The following is a 20,080-nucleotide window of genomic DNA, read 5'->3' as shown; positions in this document are numbered from 1 at the left end:
ATTAAACACATCAATAAATGATGATATGACAGATTTTACAGCTCTCTTTGTCAATATAAACAGAATCAGAGCCTAAAGATATTTACACTCTGTCAAAAAGTAAAGATTGTTCTTGTAAAACATGAATTTAATAACTGCTCTTTCACTTAATATTTTTTACCAAAATTAACTTTATTGGTCAAGTCTGTATTTTGTAAAAGTTATTAATCTGTTCAAATGTCTATTTACAGCTGAAATAATATTTATTACTGGGAAATTAACCAACCTTGGTGCTATAAATACATAGCCAGCTTCATCAGAATGATCAGGCTTCAGTGTTTCTGAATCTACAAAGATGAAGAGTAAACACCAAATAAATAACCAGGGCTTTTGCCATCATTTTTCTTCTCAAAATATTTGACTAACTTTTGCATGCATCCATAAATTCAGAAAGAAATAGAGCCACTTTTCTACTTATATACTATATATTTCTCAATATTTCACAGTATAGGAACAAATTACTTGATTATTATATACAACACACACCTGACAACAATAATGTATCTAACAACTTAGAGAAGACATTTCATTAGCATGACAACATGAAAACATGTGTGATGTTTTCATTAGAATTACAATCTGATACAAAGAAATGTTCGGGATACTGTGTTGTTAGCACATGAAGGAAAATGCTTCTAGTATTTTCTGCAACAAAGTTTAAAAACTCATCCATATAGGCTTCATTTTAAATGCTACTGAAAATAATGGCTTTAATAGCTGGTGTCACTGAACACTAACAGGAGCAGACAAAGAAGGATTAGAGATTAACAACATATTGAAATGTGCACGAACACAGAAAAATACTTCACAGCTTTTTTTTTTTAATTTTTTTTTCTATTGCTATGGTACCCAATGATCATGGGAACAATCCTGAGATGGAGAGTACAGAGGAGAATATCCAGTAGGAATAGAAATATAAGTGAAAAATATCAACCGCAGTAAACAGAAGGAAATTGAGCAACAAGAATATACTTGCCCCTTTTGATTTTCACTATCCATCAGAAAGAGAAAGCAGGGAAACAGAAAAAAACAGGGTAAAGCAAAAGGGGTCACAAACCAATATTTTATTCAAACAGCCCCTTGAATAAAAATATTGTGCATAGATAGATCAGAGGTTCAATTTACATAAAACTGTAGTCTGGAAAAAAGACAAACATCTTTGAAGACTGAAGAATATGTCTTTCTCAATTATTTCTTAAGTACCTTCTATATACTGTGACTATTTCAAGGGTCTGTTTTGCAGATTATATTGACATATGTGCAAAACTAGATGATCTAATCCATTAAGAGAACCATACTCACTAAAACTTTAATTTTAAACTACCTCCTATTTGACAAACTTACAAAATGAATCACTGATTATTAAAAACTTGCCATATTCTACTTCATATGCAGGAGGCAATTAGAGAGGACAGTGATTTAGTGCTAACCAATTTTTCTCTAAACTAATAGTCTCTATGCCTGTCAGAGAGATTCATAGTCCTTTTCTAACTTTCTATTTAACTGCATATTTGTTCAAGTTTATTGTAACACTTGGACAAAGTTAAAAGGATGTGATGGCTTTTATTTTGTCTGCTATCTAGATTACAGTTAAACTAGACCTAATAAACAAAAAGCATTTGAATACTCACAAGTATCATTTCCAATTATCTCGCCAGAATCTGTAAATGGCTTCAAATTAGTCTAATCCAAAAATACATTACGAACATCCACTAAAACTATTTTGAAAAAGCAAAATAAAACCCAAGCTGCAAGCCAAACCCAATGGTGCTTTCACATTATTCCTATGGGCAGCAGAGGTAATTTGCTAAATATTATACTGTAACTACTGCAACAATAACCAAAAAAAAATGCTTTACTTCTATGGTCTATATCACAACATTTAGCTAGCAGACTGAAAAAAATAATATTCAGACCCTTAAAATGACAGCAACAGAGGATACACAAAGCAATGATTCTATAGGCACAGAGCAAGGGGGGAGGGATCGTCAGTGGAACTGGGGTACCTGCACATATTCTATCTTTGTAGAATATTTCTTATACCTTGGATGTTACAATGGGTTAGAATCATTGCTGCAGATTTTGGGTACATCACTGTAACATTAGTGAATTCCACAAAATTCATGAATTTTAAACATTGCTTTTTTAAGTGAATCTGAGACTTGGCAATAGTAGGCAAAACCAGGGAACCTTCATAGTACTTACATCTGGCTTGTGTTATTTGGTTTTCTATTTTGGCTTTAATATAATAAAAGCTGTATGATGGTAACACCAATGCCAAACTGCAATAGAAATGAGACAAATAAAGCAATTATGTTATTTGCAACAGTTTTCCAGTTTCAGCTTCTATGTGTTTTGAAAGCAATCAACAAGTTTGGAAGTTGGATTGTCATGAGAGGAGACAGTCACACAATGAACATACCAGGCTGACACTTTGTAACAGATATAATAAGTCAGTTCATGCCGGTCTTGATGCTCCCTGTATTTATTTTCATCCTTAGATGTGCATTTAGGCATAAATACACTTTTTAACAGATAAGCAAGAAATTTCCAAATAATTGCAAATAATAAAATACATGATTTCGTGTATCTTCATCTAACACATTTAGCATCCCAATGTAACACATCGAAATGATCAGTGACTGTAAAAAAAAAAAAAACAACCATGTAGTACTACACTGATTTGCATGCATCACATAATGACAGACTCTCCTTTTACTAATTGGACAACTACCAGTATTCATTAAGAAATGTATCTGGCAATACATGAATCCACATTACATTCAAGATGCAAAATATTTTCTTGAATCATGCAGTCACCACTAAAATCATTTAAACATCATTTTATAATAAAATTTTAAGATTTACAAAGCATTTTCAATTTTTTTTTTTTAGATTATGCTTATTTTTGTCAAAAAAGAATATGTGGTTTCTTTTTGCAACTAAATTCAATGCATGTGTGGAAGAGTTAGTTCTGAAAAGGTATGCAAAGGACAGGAGGTACGAGTCACCATTAAAGAGGTATCATCTTTCTCATCACATCCTTAATATTTGCACTTGGATTTCATGACTGCAGAACTGCAATGGTTTCTAATGGATAGCAGCAGAAATTAACATTAAAAAAGTTGTACGATTGAGCCATAAATGAAATGACCTTTAATGATACATTTGCCATTTAAACAGAATGTGAGAGAGATTGCTGAATATTTAGTGGTAGCCTTCTACCAATTCTCCTCTAGGGAAATCAGTAGTAGTTTACCTGTCATTAACAGTTACTGCTAGCAGAAATTGCTAATTAAAATCTATAATTTTATGTTTAATAGGTTTGCTGCAATGTGACTCCATGGACTTATTGCTGTATCTCATGCCAGGGAGCTCAGTAAGAATTAAGAAGTCATATAATTCAAACGTATTTCTTTACTGATTGCTAGATGGCATAGTCTGATCAAAAACTTTATTTTATTACAAACTATAAAGACAGAGGCAGTTCAACAGAAAAATGGGATGCTGAATAAAAGACAAAGTCCCACATTTGCATTCGCTTGCTAATACTGATTTGTTTGGTTGGTTTTATAATACATATAGATTAACATTTGTATTCCCCTTGGCTGTATACCTGTGCAGAACATGAGAAAATGGGAACCAGCTTGGCTGAGGACTACTGTAATTCAACACAATAGAAGTATTGCGTTGGTAGTTCAACTTAACATGTGTACCACTGAGTTTTGAATCAGAGTAGTTTAGCTTTTGGGGGACTTGGTAAAGCTTAACTTGTTTTGGATAATGTCAAGCTTCTACATTCCTTCTAAGGTCACAGAACCATCTGCTTAAATGAGTTTGAAATAATATGCATGCCAAAGCTGCATTCAAGGGAGGCTGTACTTTTACCCATTACTTCATTTGTTCCTGCTGCCATTCTCCATTTGAGTTTTATATGCAAAGCAGTATCAGTGCTATTAGGTTGGTGCAAAAGGAATTGCGGTTTTTACATTGTTGAAATTTTGCCTCATCCACCACCTGACCTCTCGCCAACCACCTATTAATTCTTCAAGGACCTCGACAACTTTTTTGCAGGGAAAATGCTTCCACAACCCACAAGATGCAGAAAATGCTTTCCAAGAGTTCATTGAATCCTGAAGCATAGATATTATGCTACAGGAATGAGCAAACATATGTTTCATTGGCAAAAACGTGTTGATTGTAATAGTTCCTGTTTTGATTAATAAAGATGTGTTTGACCCTAGTTATAATGATTTAAAATTCACGGTCCTAAACCACAATTACTTTTGCACCAACCTAATATTTAGTTAAAACTTGTCACAAATAGATACGGATTTCAGACATAATCAGTAGCATCTTCCTTTGTAATATGCATATTAAAACAAGAACACAGAGACAATGAAAAGAAAGATGAAAGAAGAGGAGGATTCTAAGAGAAAGTGTACATTTCAGAATCAAAGTATGGTGCAATACAGAAAGTAGGAGGGAAAGTAGGATTCTTAACATCAATCATAAAAAACTTTTTTTCCTGCATACTGAAATACTGCAGTGATAAATCTCAACAGTTGGATGAAAGACTGAGATTCTGGTGCTTAGGCAAAATAACAGTTCTGAGCTGTAAAGGAACCCAGCAAATCCTACAGGCCTGGACACAAGACTATATGATCCTGACTTTGTTAGTATAGAAAATATAATGCTAAAATACTAAAATAAACAAAAAGGAATTTAACGACACAAAATAAGTCAGAGAACAGAAATGAATTACCTGTAATCAGTGCCATTCACAGCAGTCCATGTATATGTTCTGTTTCCTTTATCAATATATCTCTACAAAGAGATATTGGTGAAAAAATAAATCGACTCTGAAGCTTCAATAAACATGCCCTCTTATTGAGAAATACAGCATAAAATCAAGCACGATCTGATGGAATTCTATTTATTTTTTTGCTAAAAGCATGACTGAGCTGCAATTAATTTTCTTAAACATTTTCCAAACTTATATTATGCAAAAGAATAACCTATATCCTTTTTATTAACATTAAAGAAATGCAAATATAAATGAAACCATAGAAACATGACCTATCTTTTTCCCATTTAAATTCATTAGCCAGGGCAATACAAACCTTTTTTCTATGTGATTTAAATTTGATAAAAGATGTTATTTCCTTTATGGACCATAATGTTACATCATGAAAACAAACAAACAAAAAACCCCCACAATTATAAAAATAAGACTCTTTAACAAAAAAAATACCCAGTACCTGTCTTTTCAGGCCACAGTACCAGTGGCTAAATGCATTTAAATTTGAGTCAAATGTACAGGCGCAGCCAGATATAGGCACCCCATGCTAAACTTACATGTGTTTCTAATCTCATTAGGAAACTTGCATTTGCAAAAAATTTAACATGGAAATAAATGTTTATTTTTAAATAACTTAATACATTAGGATAAACTTTACCATTTATTTTCTTTTGGTATGAAAAATTACGTGATAGACAGAGTCTCACAGGTCTCCATAGATTTAATCATTAATGCACCTGGCTGACATTGTTTTACTCCATTTTCCACTTTGAAAACTACAAGTTTTTGCCAGCTGCAACATATTATTATTTTACAATCAGAGTTTTTAAGTATGTCAGCAATGAACTCTGTGCAGCTGTTGCACTGCTGCAATATATATATCCGTGAAAAGTACCACAGGTATAGGTCTATGTTCTTTCTTTCCGTGCAGGAGAACAAAAGTGTAAAAATGCCCATGGTTATGAGAAAGAGGTGTCTTTTTAGACATTTATGATCTGAAACCCTCTCATTACTTGGCTGATGGTTTTCGGCACAGCATGACAGTGTAAATAATTTAATAGTCATTTTGGAAAGAAAAAGAAAAAAAAAAGAAAAAATAAAAATATATGCATGTATCAGTGTCTGATGCCCTGCTATATTTTATTTTTAAGGTAAAAAGATGGCTTAAGAGATTCCTATCCAAGCCTGTTATATTTAATAATGTGCCTACACTATTCCTTCAGCTCAAGAAGCAGCAGACACACAAAGCTAGCGCTGGCAGCCCCTCCAAGTCCAGGTCAGTTCCACGCGTCGCACATCATATACGTTGGCAAGAGGAAAGCAGCGCCCAAGGTGGGAGGGAAGGAAGAGAAGAACTGGGCTCATATTAAATCCGGTTGCTACCAGCACTATGAAAGTGCTTGAAAGCAAATTGGCTGAAATGTCCCTTCAAACATAACACAGGAGATTATAGGTCAGCTCCCATTTACCTTCGCCTACTTCATTACTGACCAATCCGAGACCATCTTCCCCTGAGCTGGTCACTGCCAAACAACCTACACGTTATTGCAGTTTTTGTGACCCTTCAGTTTTTACTCCTGCCCACCCTGGCTGCCCAAATGTGGCAACGCTTTTGTTCCTATGGCATCTTCTTTGTTAGCTGGAAAGCCCCCGAGGCCTTGGGAGACTTCAGCGCACCCCACCCACGATTGCTAAGGGTCCAGTCTCTATGCTGTAGCATGAGGTCATCTCCCAAGACACTGCTGGGGCCAGCTGCAACACAAAAGGAAAGCAATGCAAACTTAAACCAAAAAGCAAAACAAAAAGGCCATCAATTTTAAGCCTCGAGACTGCAACTGTCAGTTCAGAGCAACTGACCACATCAGCCCTTTTTATAAGAAAATATATGAAGCTATCAAGTCCTAAGTGATGCATGGCTCATGCACAGCCCATGGTCTGAAGCAGCTTTATTCTGGCTCTAGTAGCCTGGAGCTGGGACGGTGCAAGGCTTGAAGGTGTCACCACTGCCAGCCACCTCTGGTTGATCCTCAGAGAGGTCCGAGTAGAGGAAGAAATCTCAGGCCATGACGCAAGGGAAGGTGAGGGAAATGAATGTCACTGGGAACTTGAAGCATCTGGGATCAAAAGGCCTGGGATATTCTACTCTGGTATAGGTTGTCATCTTGGATGCACATAACTGACACATTCTCGTACACTCAGCCTTGCCCCGATGCTGTAGCGACTCTTACATCTGCGAGTGTAAATGCTTCCCCTCCTTCTTTGGGCAAACAGTCACAGGACCAACTCTTTTTGGGTCTTTGTCACCACACAGCCTGAGAATTGCATTCACAGCCATTAATGCAATTTCTTGGATAACCCCAATGTCCTTGTGGTTTTATGAACTTCTAATCCTCCCTTTTCTAACCGCCTACACAGAGCGCTTTTCACCCACAAGCTTGGAAAGGCAGTCCTTAAACAAAACAACAACACAAGTCTGACATTGTCCCAATAAGTCCTTCCCTTCAGGAGCAGCTTATCCCCAATGCAGATGCCAGCAGGACTTTGGACTTTCTGACGGTGGGTCAGAAATGACCCAGTCTCCCTTCAGAACAGGGAGACAAGCTGGGAGTTTCCTAGACGGGACGGGTTCCTCACATAGGTGAGGCAGCAGAACTGGTGTCAGATGGGGAAGGAAGGCCCCATTCATTCACCATCCTCCAATAGAGGAACCATTCAGGAAAAGGAACTTCACACAGTAGGATTTCCCCATGGACTGAAGAGCAGGATTGTGAAGCCTTGCTCGGGAGGGCTGGGACACGGGCTTTATTGTGAGAAAGTACTGAAGAGAGTCCTGGCAGAAGGCAAGGCGACTGCTGGTATAGGTCTCTACTTTAGAATAACATGGGAAGAGGTGAAAGGCAGCATGAAATCGGATACAGAGAAGGAACTTGGGTATGTTTAATAAGATGATGGGATTCAGGTCAAGGACTATAACTTATGGGTGTGCTTTACATCTGGACGATGTAAGTATATAAGCCTCGAGTTGATTTCCCTCATAGAGACTGAAGTAGGAAAGTATGACTCTGCTGCCTACGTGATTACATGACCATCATCGCCATCATCTTTCACCTAAGACCATCTCCAGTCACATTTGTCTGCCCTCACTGAAGCTGAGGTTTTGTACTCAAGAAGAGAGTATATAAGGTTTTGCACTTTCTGAATAGAGGATCAGAATGAAGACAGTGCCCAACACTGAGGCAAATTCCCTAGACTCTGCAGTATGATAAAATACCATGACAATCTTTCCACAACAGTCACAATCTTGTTAGCAAGGAGTTGAATGAACATACAGATTTTAATCTGTCTCCCCACAGGTGGAGAAACATAACAAGTAAAGCCACTGATCTCCTCAATGACACCCATAGCTCAGGAATGAAAAATGCCTCTGATGGATTTTCACACTTGTGAAGATCTTGAGCATGGCTCCATGTCCTTATCTGCACTCCTTTTAAATTATATTATCAGAAGCAGCTTCCTTTGTCAAATCCAGTGCAGATACTAAGAGGCTGAAGGTTGGTCATGAGATGAGCACACCAGCTCAAGTGACATTAATATGTTCCCAAAGGTCTGTGATGGAACCAAGTGAACATGAACTTGATGTTGTGAAATTGTAGCATAGATGAATGATCAAGATATGTTTCAGAAAATTCAGCTCCACTTTCAGACTCATCTATCAAAGGCAACATATGCATTGCCATTAATTTTCACCCAGCAAGACAAGTAAGTTTCTAAAACATTTAATGCAAAAATAGACTAGGACTATGATTTTTTTTTCAGTATCAAAATGAGAATACGTGTATAAGAATCTTCCACCATCTCATGCAGAATTGACTCAGGGGACTGATAAGAGGAACTCTGCAGTATTGAGCATCACTTGATATCATCTGGACAAAAGTTAAAGCAGAGCTTAAAAGTCACAGACATCTACTATCCATTGAATGGAATACAATTTATGAATGTGCTGCTTTTGACAGAATGAAAAAAAAAAACAAAAACACAAACTCTGATGCCTGATTTCATATCAATTCAACTGGATTAGATTCTGTACCATATATCTTATGATAATTATATTTTCACTGGAACATCCTACCACTTAAATACAAACAGCAGAGCCATCGGAGACAGCAAAGTGACAGGAGAACAACAGGAGAGGGCAGCTAGTACTACACATGAAAAACTAACTGCACACACCCAAACAATTCTGCTGATTATTCTTATGGTGTGCTTATACATATAAGGGTTGCGTACCATCTGCTTGATGTTCGATTTGCTTCACATTCTTCTGCTAAGTCATTAAATTAGCTATCTTCAAGCTGGTTTACATTCAGAGTAAAACAGTTTCAAAAAGCTGTTGTGGAACTATGACTGTAGGGCATAATCTGACCAGAACTGCTCCTTTGGCACATCAGTCATAATTTCTTCTCATTAAGGTCCCCAAGAAGTAGAGCATCCATGTAAGGATCTGTATAAAATTTGAGTATTTCCTATTGCTAGGAAACATCTGTCTTATTAGAGAACCCAGTAGCAATCTTTATGAGGAATTAGCATTTTGGACAAGAAAATAAAGAATTTAACAAGCTATTCAGAAAGCACAAGTACATAATATAAATGTAGGATGAATTTGCTTATTCCAAACAGTTTTCATTTATGGCATATAAATGTTGTCTTTTTTTCTCACTACTTTTTTCCCATTCGACCACAATATAAACTACCAAACCCATCCTCACACATCTCTGCAAACAAATTAAGTACTTTGTTTTGGGATTCATACACAGAAATAGGCTGGGTCCATTTCCTGGTGACCAGGGTGTAAGACCTCATCAACAACTGCCTGATTGATGGTGCACCAAAGAAACCAAGAGACAAAACAATTCCTCTTTTCATAAGTACATAATTTCTTTTACTATAAGCCAGTGAAACAAGCACATCTAGAGGAAAAAATGATACAAACTGACATTGCAAAATGAACATCTTTTCACCGTTTCACAGTATTTTTATGTTTTTGTTTGTTCCTGTAAATAGAATAGCCTGTGTTCCTATCTTACCTCATCTTGGGACTTGACCAACGTTTCAAATGTTTTTTCTCCACTTTCTCCATCTATCATTTTTTTCCGAATCTATTGGCAAAGAAGAAAAAGAAAGAACTAGGTGTTGCCTGTAACGTAAATAATCTTTTCAGTGATTCAAATTATTTAATAGAAACACAGAAAATAGTAATGCATTTGAAAGTCATAGCTCTTAAAAAAGTTTATAATTTTCAGATTTTTCTAATTAAAAGTTGCTTTATCCAAATATATCCTGAACCAGTAGAGTTACGAAGCAACAATTCTGGTACAATTCACATAGCAAAACCATCCCATACAACTCCTTGATGTTGGGCATCAGAGGGAGTATGAATTGTGTGTAGATGAGAACAAACTTTTCTAGAATTTCTCATGCCTCCCAGCACATCTGTGTGATTCTGGTTGCAGCGGTGATTCACAAAAACATTTTTTAATACCAGTCTGTCAGTAATTTATCTCTGAAGCAAGACGTTTAAAGAAACTTAAAGTGGAATTTAAAGATAAGAAGAACTGCTAATTTGTGTCATTATGGAAGAATAATTTCAAATTAAGTGGAAAAATATTTGGTCAAAACCTGGAAGATTTTAAAATAAAATTCCAAATAAAACAAAAATAACAAACTTTTAAAAAATTCTGATTTCTGAATGTATTACAAAATTAAGCACCAAAATATATACATAGGAATTAATTTTATTGTCAGTACTTCGCTTAACTGTATTTCTCAGTTCTCTCTCACCACAGCAATAAGTTTGCACTAGTAAGGACAGGGAAATACTTTTAAAGTATTTCAGCTAATATATTAATATTTTATTAAAAAGTGTTCTGTTCTGAAAAAAATTAGAGGACTTGGACTTAATAACCCTTGTGGGTCCCTTCCAACTCAGGACATTCTACAATTCTACTAGTCCCCTCCCCAGGATTTGCCACTCAATGAAAAATTATTGAAGTAACAACCATGGAGTCTTTCAAAATCATAGGAATATAATGCGACATCCTTACCTACAAATAATACCAGGTCTAATTTGTTTCGTTATAATTTCATCTCTCTATAACAGCGAAATAGATTTCCATTCAAAATCTAGAACATTTATTGCTGTTCGATTATTATACAGTAAAATACAAGCAACAACAGGTTCTAAGAAACCGGGTTGTCTCACCTCAACTTTAATATCATTTTCCAACTCGGCGTCTAGAAAATCCAGTGTAACAGGTTCCTGGGATTTAGGATTCTGAAGCAGAAGATATTGGACAATGAAATAATAAAGACAGAGCACTATAATGTTAGAAATCATTCTAATCCCTCCATCTCAAAGTAAGCTACTTAACTGGGCTTACTTACCCATCTATTTTAATCTCTTACAGTATGATAAATTTCTAGCGGCCCTTTCTCATTTATGTTATTAATTGGACAGAGACATTGATTGGACAAGTGAAAATCAAACTAATACCAACAGTCAGTGTCCATCTACAGTCTGTCATCTATGGGGCTCATGTCGGGAAGCTGCTGGTATGTCTCGGACTGGAAAGGTGGGACAAGATGCATCAGAGGTACAATCAGACAAGAAGCTCTCAATAGGTCTCCTGCCTCCAAGAAGGGAGAGAGAAATTTGGGGGAGTTTTTCAGCTGATCAGTAAGATGGGGCAATTGTGCTCTTCTGCAACTTTGCCAAAAGCAGATTGCAGACTTGCTGTTATGAGGTAGCAATTACAGCAAGTGATTCAATGTTATAAAAAACAAAAATCACTTTTCTTGTCAGCATTGCAGGACTTCCCTGAACTTCTTCCAGTTTTGAATGCATTTCTCTTGACATCAGTCCTGTGATCTCCATTTAGGAGATGGAAACCTGTAGCACAGAAATACTGTGACCCAATAGCTTCAAGACCTGAGGAACGTCCACAATGTCAACCCTCCACTACGGAGGACAGAGAAGTTTGGTGGTACACACCTTTAGTAAGCCTGCTCCCAAAGGGCTAAGGGAAAAACATTACACTGAGCTGTTTCTAGCTCTGCTGAACTAGCTCAGACCACCCTCCACCCTCTACTCCCTTCTCAGGGAGTACTTGGACAGAGACATCTTCTGCACCAGTTCTTAGGAATCTGACGAATTTTTTTAAGGAATTTTGGCTAAGCCCCATTGACTTTATATTATGGTCAAATATTATTAACTATTCTTAACTGTGGTGTAAAAATCCTCAATCCTTATCACTCGGTAGTAAATTAATGCACTCAACTAATGAGGGATCTTTAGGAAAAAGAGTATGCGGATATATTATTTCATCATTTAAATCTGATAGTTTAGAACAGAAGATGAAAAAAGTCCAGTTTTAGTAATTTATTTTGATTGATAGTAATTTGCTTTGTGTAATAGGACAGTTCATACATGAAAGGATCTCAAGGCCTAGTTTTATCAGCCACTGAGCACTGTTTCTCATATGATTAGCAACACAAAAACTATCACTAGCTGATAGGATAATTTAAGACTAGGACAAATTCTGATAACGACATTTTGAGAGGATTTCAGTGATTCAGCTATACTAACTTATTTACAGGGTAGATGAAAGTGCTTTATTTCAAAATGATGATTACATTCTTTCTATCTTAATGCTCTCTGGCACAGGTACATGACAAATGTACATGTGACTATGTTATCCAAGAATGCAAGCATGTTTCATCACAATTTATGTATGTGTTTCCAGTTCATACTGGAAGAAAGTAAGGTCCTGAATAGCTGGTAAAAGATGTCTTCATCTAATAGTCTGGAGCATTAAGAGCTTAACAGTAGTCTTTTTTTTCAAGACTGCAATATAGAATAGTGCTAGAAGATGTAAGATTATTCCTTCATATCCTTGAGGAACAAGTGTACATGTTTCTGACTATGTGGTATCATTGGTATCATTGATTTTCTTAGCAAGTAAGACTGTCTGCTAAGAGAAAAGTCAATAAATCTATTCTCAGAAAGAAAATATGCACTGGAAAAATTTCAGATAAAGATTCCAAATGTCTACTGATAACTTCAAATAAATGTTTATGTTCCTATTTATATATGATAGATAAGACTAGTAACTTTAATAGCATTAACATATGCTCTCTACTAATTCCAAATGGTTTAATTATTGTTATGCAGTTGTTTTTTTCCCCCCAATAAATCCACACTCTCAAAATAAACAACAGAAGGCTAAAATGTAAAAATAAATTTAAAAAAATACATTTTCTTACATGCAATGGATAATGAATAGCATGGTCAAACCCAAACAGCATGCATGAAGGCATTGCCATGGCAGAGGAGGCATTTGTGAAGTTCGCATTCCATTCCAACACACAAAGGAACAGAGGAAAAAAGAAATCGTAAAAAAAAGAAAAACAAAAGCCACCACATCAAACCAAGGTCAATATTAATTTCAAATGATAACCTGGACTAGCCATAGTTAAGGAGTCCCAAAGACAAAATAGTCAACTTTAACAGTCTGTCAAAATTCAAGTATAAATTAACTATTTGTTTTTGTTCTTTTTAAGACTCACATTATATCACCACACATTCTTTATAAGGTACTTATTAATGACTTTGAATAGATGAAGAAATTGAGCGTGTATAGATACATTATGTGATGTGCCTGAGGCACAAAGAAATCCATTAGAAATTAGAACAGAAAATTCCTAGACCCATACTTTAAATGGAAGATTATTTTCCCCGCTATGTCTTTTTCCCCCAATAATGTGTTTTTACCAGTATTTGGGCTCCATAATTTTTTCTTCCAAGGTTGCCATTTAGTAGGGTTTATTCCAAGCCATGAAGAAACAAACTTACTGTTCAGTTTGCTCTTCTCTATCCAGTCATGCACACGACATGACTAGAACAAGCGCAACACCACCACATTCACCAGCACAACTTAATAAAACAAAACAGAAATAAATCACTAGCAATGAAGCATGCAAATAAAGGGAGTGCAATCTATTTTCAGCATGACAAATAAAGGTAAAGATCTATTACTTCAATGGCAAATCAAGAAGGAAACAAAGAAAGAAAGAACTGGTGCAGCAACATAAATGTTCATTAAAAAGTCATTGTCGTGTGTTTTGGGAGGTCAGTATTCTCACAAATTCTATGGAGGTCTTCTTTGGTGTGAGTTGCAGGAGCCTAGTTCCTACTCATACCTGCAGTACTAATGAAGACACGGGCTGTTTAGGCTTTTAAAATATAAGATGGTGAGAAGGCAGCAAAATCCTGGGCCCCAGCGGGAGACCCAGGAGGTTCTGGAGTGGATGGGAGTCCCGAGTGGCACCTCCCTGGGCAGCCAGCACAGCCAGGCACACCCTGCAACAGCCACATCTTATCCCAGCACACGCAGGAGTCAAGGGAGCTTTGAAAATTGAGACTGTTTTACGTTCCAGTGCTGCTTTCTCCAGTGCATAAACAAAACTTTAGCCCAGAGGTGTTTTTCTAGATACGACATAAACACAGTCACTCCGGGCTTGGTGAAATCACTGAACTGAATTAGGTCAGGATTTTACACCATGTTTTACTGGTATTGTTAAGCAAGCCACTGCTTTTGCATTATATATTTCCACATGTGTAAGAAATTAACACGATATACCGTACCTAATTTTGTTATTCTGCTAGTTACACAGATAAGCTATTCCTTTAATGATTTTTAAGTTTTCATGAGTGTTTTCTGCTCAGGGAAAGAATTACATAACTGTTACTACTTTCCTTTTCCCTGTTTGCTTAATGGCAGTTAATCCTCTGGAGTTGGGCTTGCTACACCAAGAAATCTCATATAAATAGCACATAAAACATGTGTCCTATGCTGATTTCTCCAGGAAAAAAAATTCTTTAATGTAATACAGTATACACTGTACAATAAAACTTGGTAATAAGTCATAGGAATGATTTTCTCTTGACTTTAGATTTATCCAAGCAAAGCCAGCACAAGGAGTCTCTTTTTTTTTCCAGCCTTCAAATTCATTTCAAAATCTGAAGAATAAGCTTTACAACACGGCTTTAATTAGCACCTATTAGTAAAACACCATAATTTGATGGAACGCCCTTCACTACAGTCAATAACATGTTTTCTATTATTTAAACAAGGAAGGATGCAAGCTTCATGCTTTGGAAGCTGTTTGTCAAAGTACAGTTCTCTAGTTAGATTTTCCTAGTAAGCAGGGCAGAAGCTTTCTAACTGTATTTCCAGGTCTATGCACTCTAATGCACTAATCACCTCCATCCAAAGTTACCTGTATATTGGGTCTCCTTTTTCTCAATTTAACTTTTGGTATGCCCACACCAATTTGCTGAAGTAACAAAAAAGCAGTAATTTATATTTTTATACAATTAGTAAACAGCCTACACTATAGAATGGAAGTCTGTATTCTCCAGCACACGTTTACTGGAACCAGAGACCGCATTCTGATCAAGAGTTCTGATCTCCCTATCGGAATTACACACAGGTTTTTTCTAAGGCAATAAAAATCTGACGTGTTAAACAATGTGAATTAAGTTATCAGAGAGCTCTTCCTCCTACATACTCTACCAAAATTAAAATATAGAATGAGTTTCAAATTTTGTTTACTGTTACATTTGGTCTTAAAACCACTCCCTCTTACATTTCTTTCAAAACTGTAAACCATAAGACAAAATACTGGATCCTACTGAAGACATCTGGAGTTTTATATGGATTTTGAACAGAACCATAATGAAAATGAAGAAAAGGTTGCTAATCTTTAGAACAGATGCAGAAACTGAATTATTTACTGTTTCATATCCTATGTAATTAAGATTAATCTTGTTGACACATGCTTAAGGCAGTCACTTCAGTGGTTACGTTTATTTGGTGGGGTATTCCCCTGTTGTCTCCCAGGACAATGGGTAAAATACACGCACATGCGCACAGACACACAAAGAAAATTGGCGGAAGAACATAAAATTAAGCATTTGTTTAAAAATGTAATATAACTAACTGCACAAACTTGAAAAATGGTATTTCAAGCAGTTTAAAGCTATATTAAACTGAAAGTTAAAAAAAGGTTTCCTCTGTTATGCTTTGATATATAATAGTTTTCATGTGCAAATAAGAACATGACAGGAAAGTTCTTAATGATTTTAATCCACTTTTGAACCTGACTTTCATTTAATTTTCTCAGTCGTGCAAATGACTTTACAAGTTTTGAATTTCTAGAGGTTTGTTTGTGAGTTGGTTTTTTGGGTGATTTTATTTTTTTGGTGAGACCATATTGCATGACAATTTCTTCAAATATTAGTTGTGTTGAACCAGTTTTGATTTGAGGTAGCAGGTTTTCAGAAGGAAAGTAGAAGACATTTAGAAGTGACCACTGAAAGTTTAATACACCCTCACCTCTTCAAAGGTAAAGATGAAGCTATGATTTAGTTTACATCTATTGAAAAATTGCTAGCAAAGAGGGTTAAGATGTTGTTTGTTAATAAGTTAACAGCTACCAGGAGGTTCAACTAAAATTAATATGACATGTTAAAAGAGGTCCATGAGTTCTAAATACATCTGTCTTTGTAGTGTACCTTAGTTTTAAAACGTAGTTCTTGTATCAGTCTGAATAGCATGCATCACCCCAAACAAACTGGGAGTGAAAAAGTCTAGTCTGTGTAACTGTTAATAACAACAATAACAATAATGCATATGCTTAATATTATATTTAGACATTCTACAACATAAAACATCAATTATAAAATACCCTTTTAAAAACATACTCTAAATCAAACATTTGAGCAGTAGGCGAAAGCATCTCTGAACTTCTATATCCTTTTAAGTAGAAAAAAAACAGAGCCTGTGCCAATTAGTATCCCAATGAGCCATCTCAGCCTGGCTAGATTTATTTGGGATAAGCTGAGTTTTCACTCTCTAACAAAAGTTCTTTATTCTGCAGTGTTGAGTTTAAACTGCAATATAAAAGCACATGTGAGATGAACAGAGTCCATATCCATCAGTTCCTCACAAGATTGTGCCTAAAATGAGAATGCTGTGTTGCTTCATTTTATATTCCTTCTGTTAACAATAGTTTCATTTGCATATCAGAAAAAGTTAAAGAGACTACTCGTCATCATCTGAATTTCTAATAATCTCTAACGAAGAAGAGATTCGGTCAGTAATGATGCATATATTTGTCTCAGATCCATTTACCAAGCTAAATCACCAAAACAAAAAATTTACTTTTTACCACATTAAAATCTAATGCATATATCCAAAATCTGAAGCCCTTGTAAATTATGAAAACTATATAAAATCCTTAATATTTTTTTCTTCTTCTTCTTTCTTTTTAAAAGGGTCCTTTCAAAATAAATCAAAGGGGATATTTCATCAACAGTTAAGATCAAGCTATTCTTTCTCTTCTTCAGAAGCATGGGGTTTTTTTCTTTCTCCTTTTGTTACACACTTGGCAAAAGATTTCAAACATATTCATTACTTCACCAGGAAATTAATTCGCATATTCCCAATGCTGACTTCCCCCAGCTTAAGAATTAAATGAATTACTGAAATACGTAGATGAATTCTTCATTTCTTTCTCTGCCTTTGACATTTAAAGATGGTGAAGTACTGAAAAGGGGATCTGCTGTCCCCTTTGTAGCTATGGTAGGACCTTCTGGTGAAGGAACAAGAGAGGACAGTCCCACAGCCAAGAGGTCGAGGACTTGCTCCTGTTCTGCTACAGGAACATGGCTGGGAGGAACAAAGTGGTGGATATGCATCCAGTTTCAAAAAAACCCAGTATTTCCATGCCTAAAGGCAGCTAATACAGGCTTCTGTTACTTAAGAAATTTAAAGTGTACTAAGTGCTTAAAAATAACTTAGGAGCAGGGTGCCACTAAAGTTTTAAAGCTATACTACACTTATTTGCCTGGGTATTGACAGCTTGCATTTATCTTGGCTATATATTGTTCAAACCATCTTAACAAGGAATTTTAATATTGACAAGTGCACTACATGGATATATTATTTATTCTTCAGTACATATAGTGATTCGTTATTATTTCTAACTTTTAAAAATAATCCATACATTTCTCTCAATCTGGGGTGATTTTTTAAAGTCATTTTTAAATTTTAACTTTGTCTTTTATATAATGCTGCATTTGTGCACTATGAACTTGTGTGACAAAATTTGCTGAAAGTATGTTTCTACTGTAATTAAAATACAAACATTTTCATATATTCCACTAAACAGAAGACTGTTTGACATGGGGAAAGCCTTCACTAAAAGGAAAATATTTAAAGTTCTGATTTCAGAAAAAAAAATATATAAAAATCATCCATACATTTTGAAACATCTTATCAAAGCCAGGGAGGCAACTTATTTAAGGAGGTACATGTAATGTAGGAGTCCCTTCAGGGTCAGGACTGCAGCCAGACTGAAATACTGGGTTTAAATTCTCCTGAAATTTGAGGGAAGTTTTGTCATAATCAGATTTAGATAAGGATTTCATCTCTAAAGATGAAAGAAGTATCTCAAGTTGAACTACTAATAATTCTAGCATTCTGAGAAAAAGTGCTCGGCTAGATCCATCCCAGCTCTGCAGTTCAGGTTTCAGCTCTGGCAAACAGAAAATAAGCAAGTAAAGAAATACAAAAATACAAGAAAAATACATTGTGTTTTCCCCCGATTTCTGTGGTTTTGCAAGTGTGGAAGTTTCAGTTTCTGAAATAAGAAATAAACCTGCGCACTAGTAATCTCCTCAGGGTCTGCTTCAAGAGCATCTTGTAACACACTAGAAGTTCTTCACAATGATATTCCAGTAGTTGTATTTATATTAATAGGTATACTAAAACATTTATTTCACATACAAAAATGTGTGTGTAAAATATACATCTTTTTATTTTATTGATGACCAAATTCAATATAAGGCACTGCTGGTCTTTGTGCTGACTAAAGCAGATTTGGAAGAAGCCATACATGCACCATGGATTTTCTTGACACCCCCACAACTGAGAAATCTTTACTGTTGTTTTCTGGCTGTCTGGTACTTTCAGCAGATCTTAGATCTTTCTGTATTTCTGACAATGCCCCCACAGTATAGAGAAATAAATTAGAAGGTTTTTCATACCTTTGGTTGGAGATTTGGATGAAGTAGCACATACCCATTAGGATCAATTGCAAAATAGTATCCGTTTGGACAAAGCTGAAAGAAAAAAAATGAAGTTTAGCATTCTAAGGTTTTAGAGCAATAAAGAAAGCAGAATTAATAATTTCCCAGCAATGGCCACATTAGGAAAATACATCGCTTCAGGCATCATGAAATACATGAGGTATTAACACACAGAAGGTAATTTCTTAGTAATTACTCTGTTAGAACCATGACCTTGGAGAATAATTTGGGCTGATGGGACCACTGGAGGTCATCTGGTACAACCCTTCACTGAAAGTAAAGTTAACTTAAAAATAAAATCCAACTTCAAATTTGGATTAGGTTTCAAAGGGTCTTTGAATACGTCCAATGGCAATTTTACCACCTCTCTGGGCAACGTGCCGCAGTGTTTAACCACCCTCACAATGATTTTGTGGGTTTTTTTCCTTATTTCCAGCTGGAATTTCTGTTGCCACAGCTATGTCAATTGCCTCTCGTCTTTTGCTATGAACCTTCAAGAATTGTCAAGGTCCATCTTCCCTATAACACGCATTAAGTAACCCATTAGATTTCTTCTTCAGTCTGGACAAATCCATCTCTCTCAGCTTCTCCCCCAGCCCCTTGGTCAATTTAGTGGCTCTGTGCTGGACTCTATCCAGTGTTTCCATGTATTTCTAGTAATGAGGAGGTCCAAGTTAGATGCAGTACTCCCAATGCAGATGTTGGTTGCACAGCTGGCCTTCTTTACTGCGAGGACACACTGCTAACTTCTGTTCAGCTTGTCCTCCATTATGACCCCAGGCTCTTTCCTGCCTTTTGAGGCATTCTGTCCCAGACTGTACTGTGGCATGAGATTATTCCATTCTAGATGCAGGACTTTGCATTTGCCTTTGGTCAAATTCGTGATGTGATTCCTCAGCTGCTGTTTTCAACAATACTAGCTATTTTCTTAGAAATTCTCCAGTTAGATGTCTAAATATATAAATCAATTCTACTGAGTAGGGTACAGACAGATACATATATTAAATAACTTTTCTATAAAGAACCGTCCT

The 20,080-nt window shown here is 35.9% G+C and overlaps 1 protein-coding gene across 1 annotated transcript in view; it reads right to left on the bottom strand.

Moving 5' to 3' along the window:
• The window catches only part of CACNA2D1 (calcium voltage-gated channel auxiliary subunit alpha2delta 1), a 408,307-nt gene that overhangs the window by 32,725 nt on the left and 355,502 nt on the right, over positions 1–20,080 (bottom strand). Inside the window, exons 18-24 of the mRNA XM_065643236.1 lie at positions 19,008–19,082; positions 15,176–15,232; positions 11,100–11,171; positions 9,925–9,996; positions 4,805–4,866; positions 2,245–2,321; positions 266–326 (exon numbers count right to left, since the gene is read on the bottom strand). Coding sequence (XP_065499308.1) covers positions 266–326; positions 2,245–2,321; positions 4,805–4,866; positions 9,925–9,996; positions 11,100–11,171; positions 15,176–15,232; positions 19,008–19,082 — 476 coding nt within the window. The remainder of the gene's footprint in view (positions 1–265; positions 327–2,244; positions 2,322–4,804; positions 4,867–9,924; positions 9,997–11,099; positions 11,172–15,175; positions 15,233–19,007; positions 19,083–20,080) is intronic.

The sequence above is a fragment of the Caloenas nicobarica genome, chromosome 1, assembly GCF_036013445.1.
Source record: "Caloenas nicobarica isolate bCalNic1 chromosome 1, bCalNic1.hap1, whole genome shotgun sequence".
NCBI classification, from domain to species: domain Eukaryota; kingdom Metazoa; phylum Chordata; class Aves; order Columbiformes; family Columbidae; genus Caloenas; species Caloenas nicobarica.
This window is presented reverse-complemented; position numbering and strand designations above follow the sequence as displayed.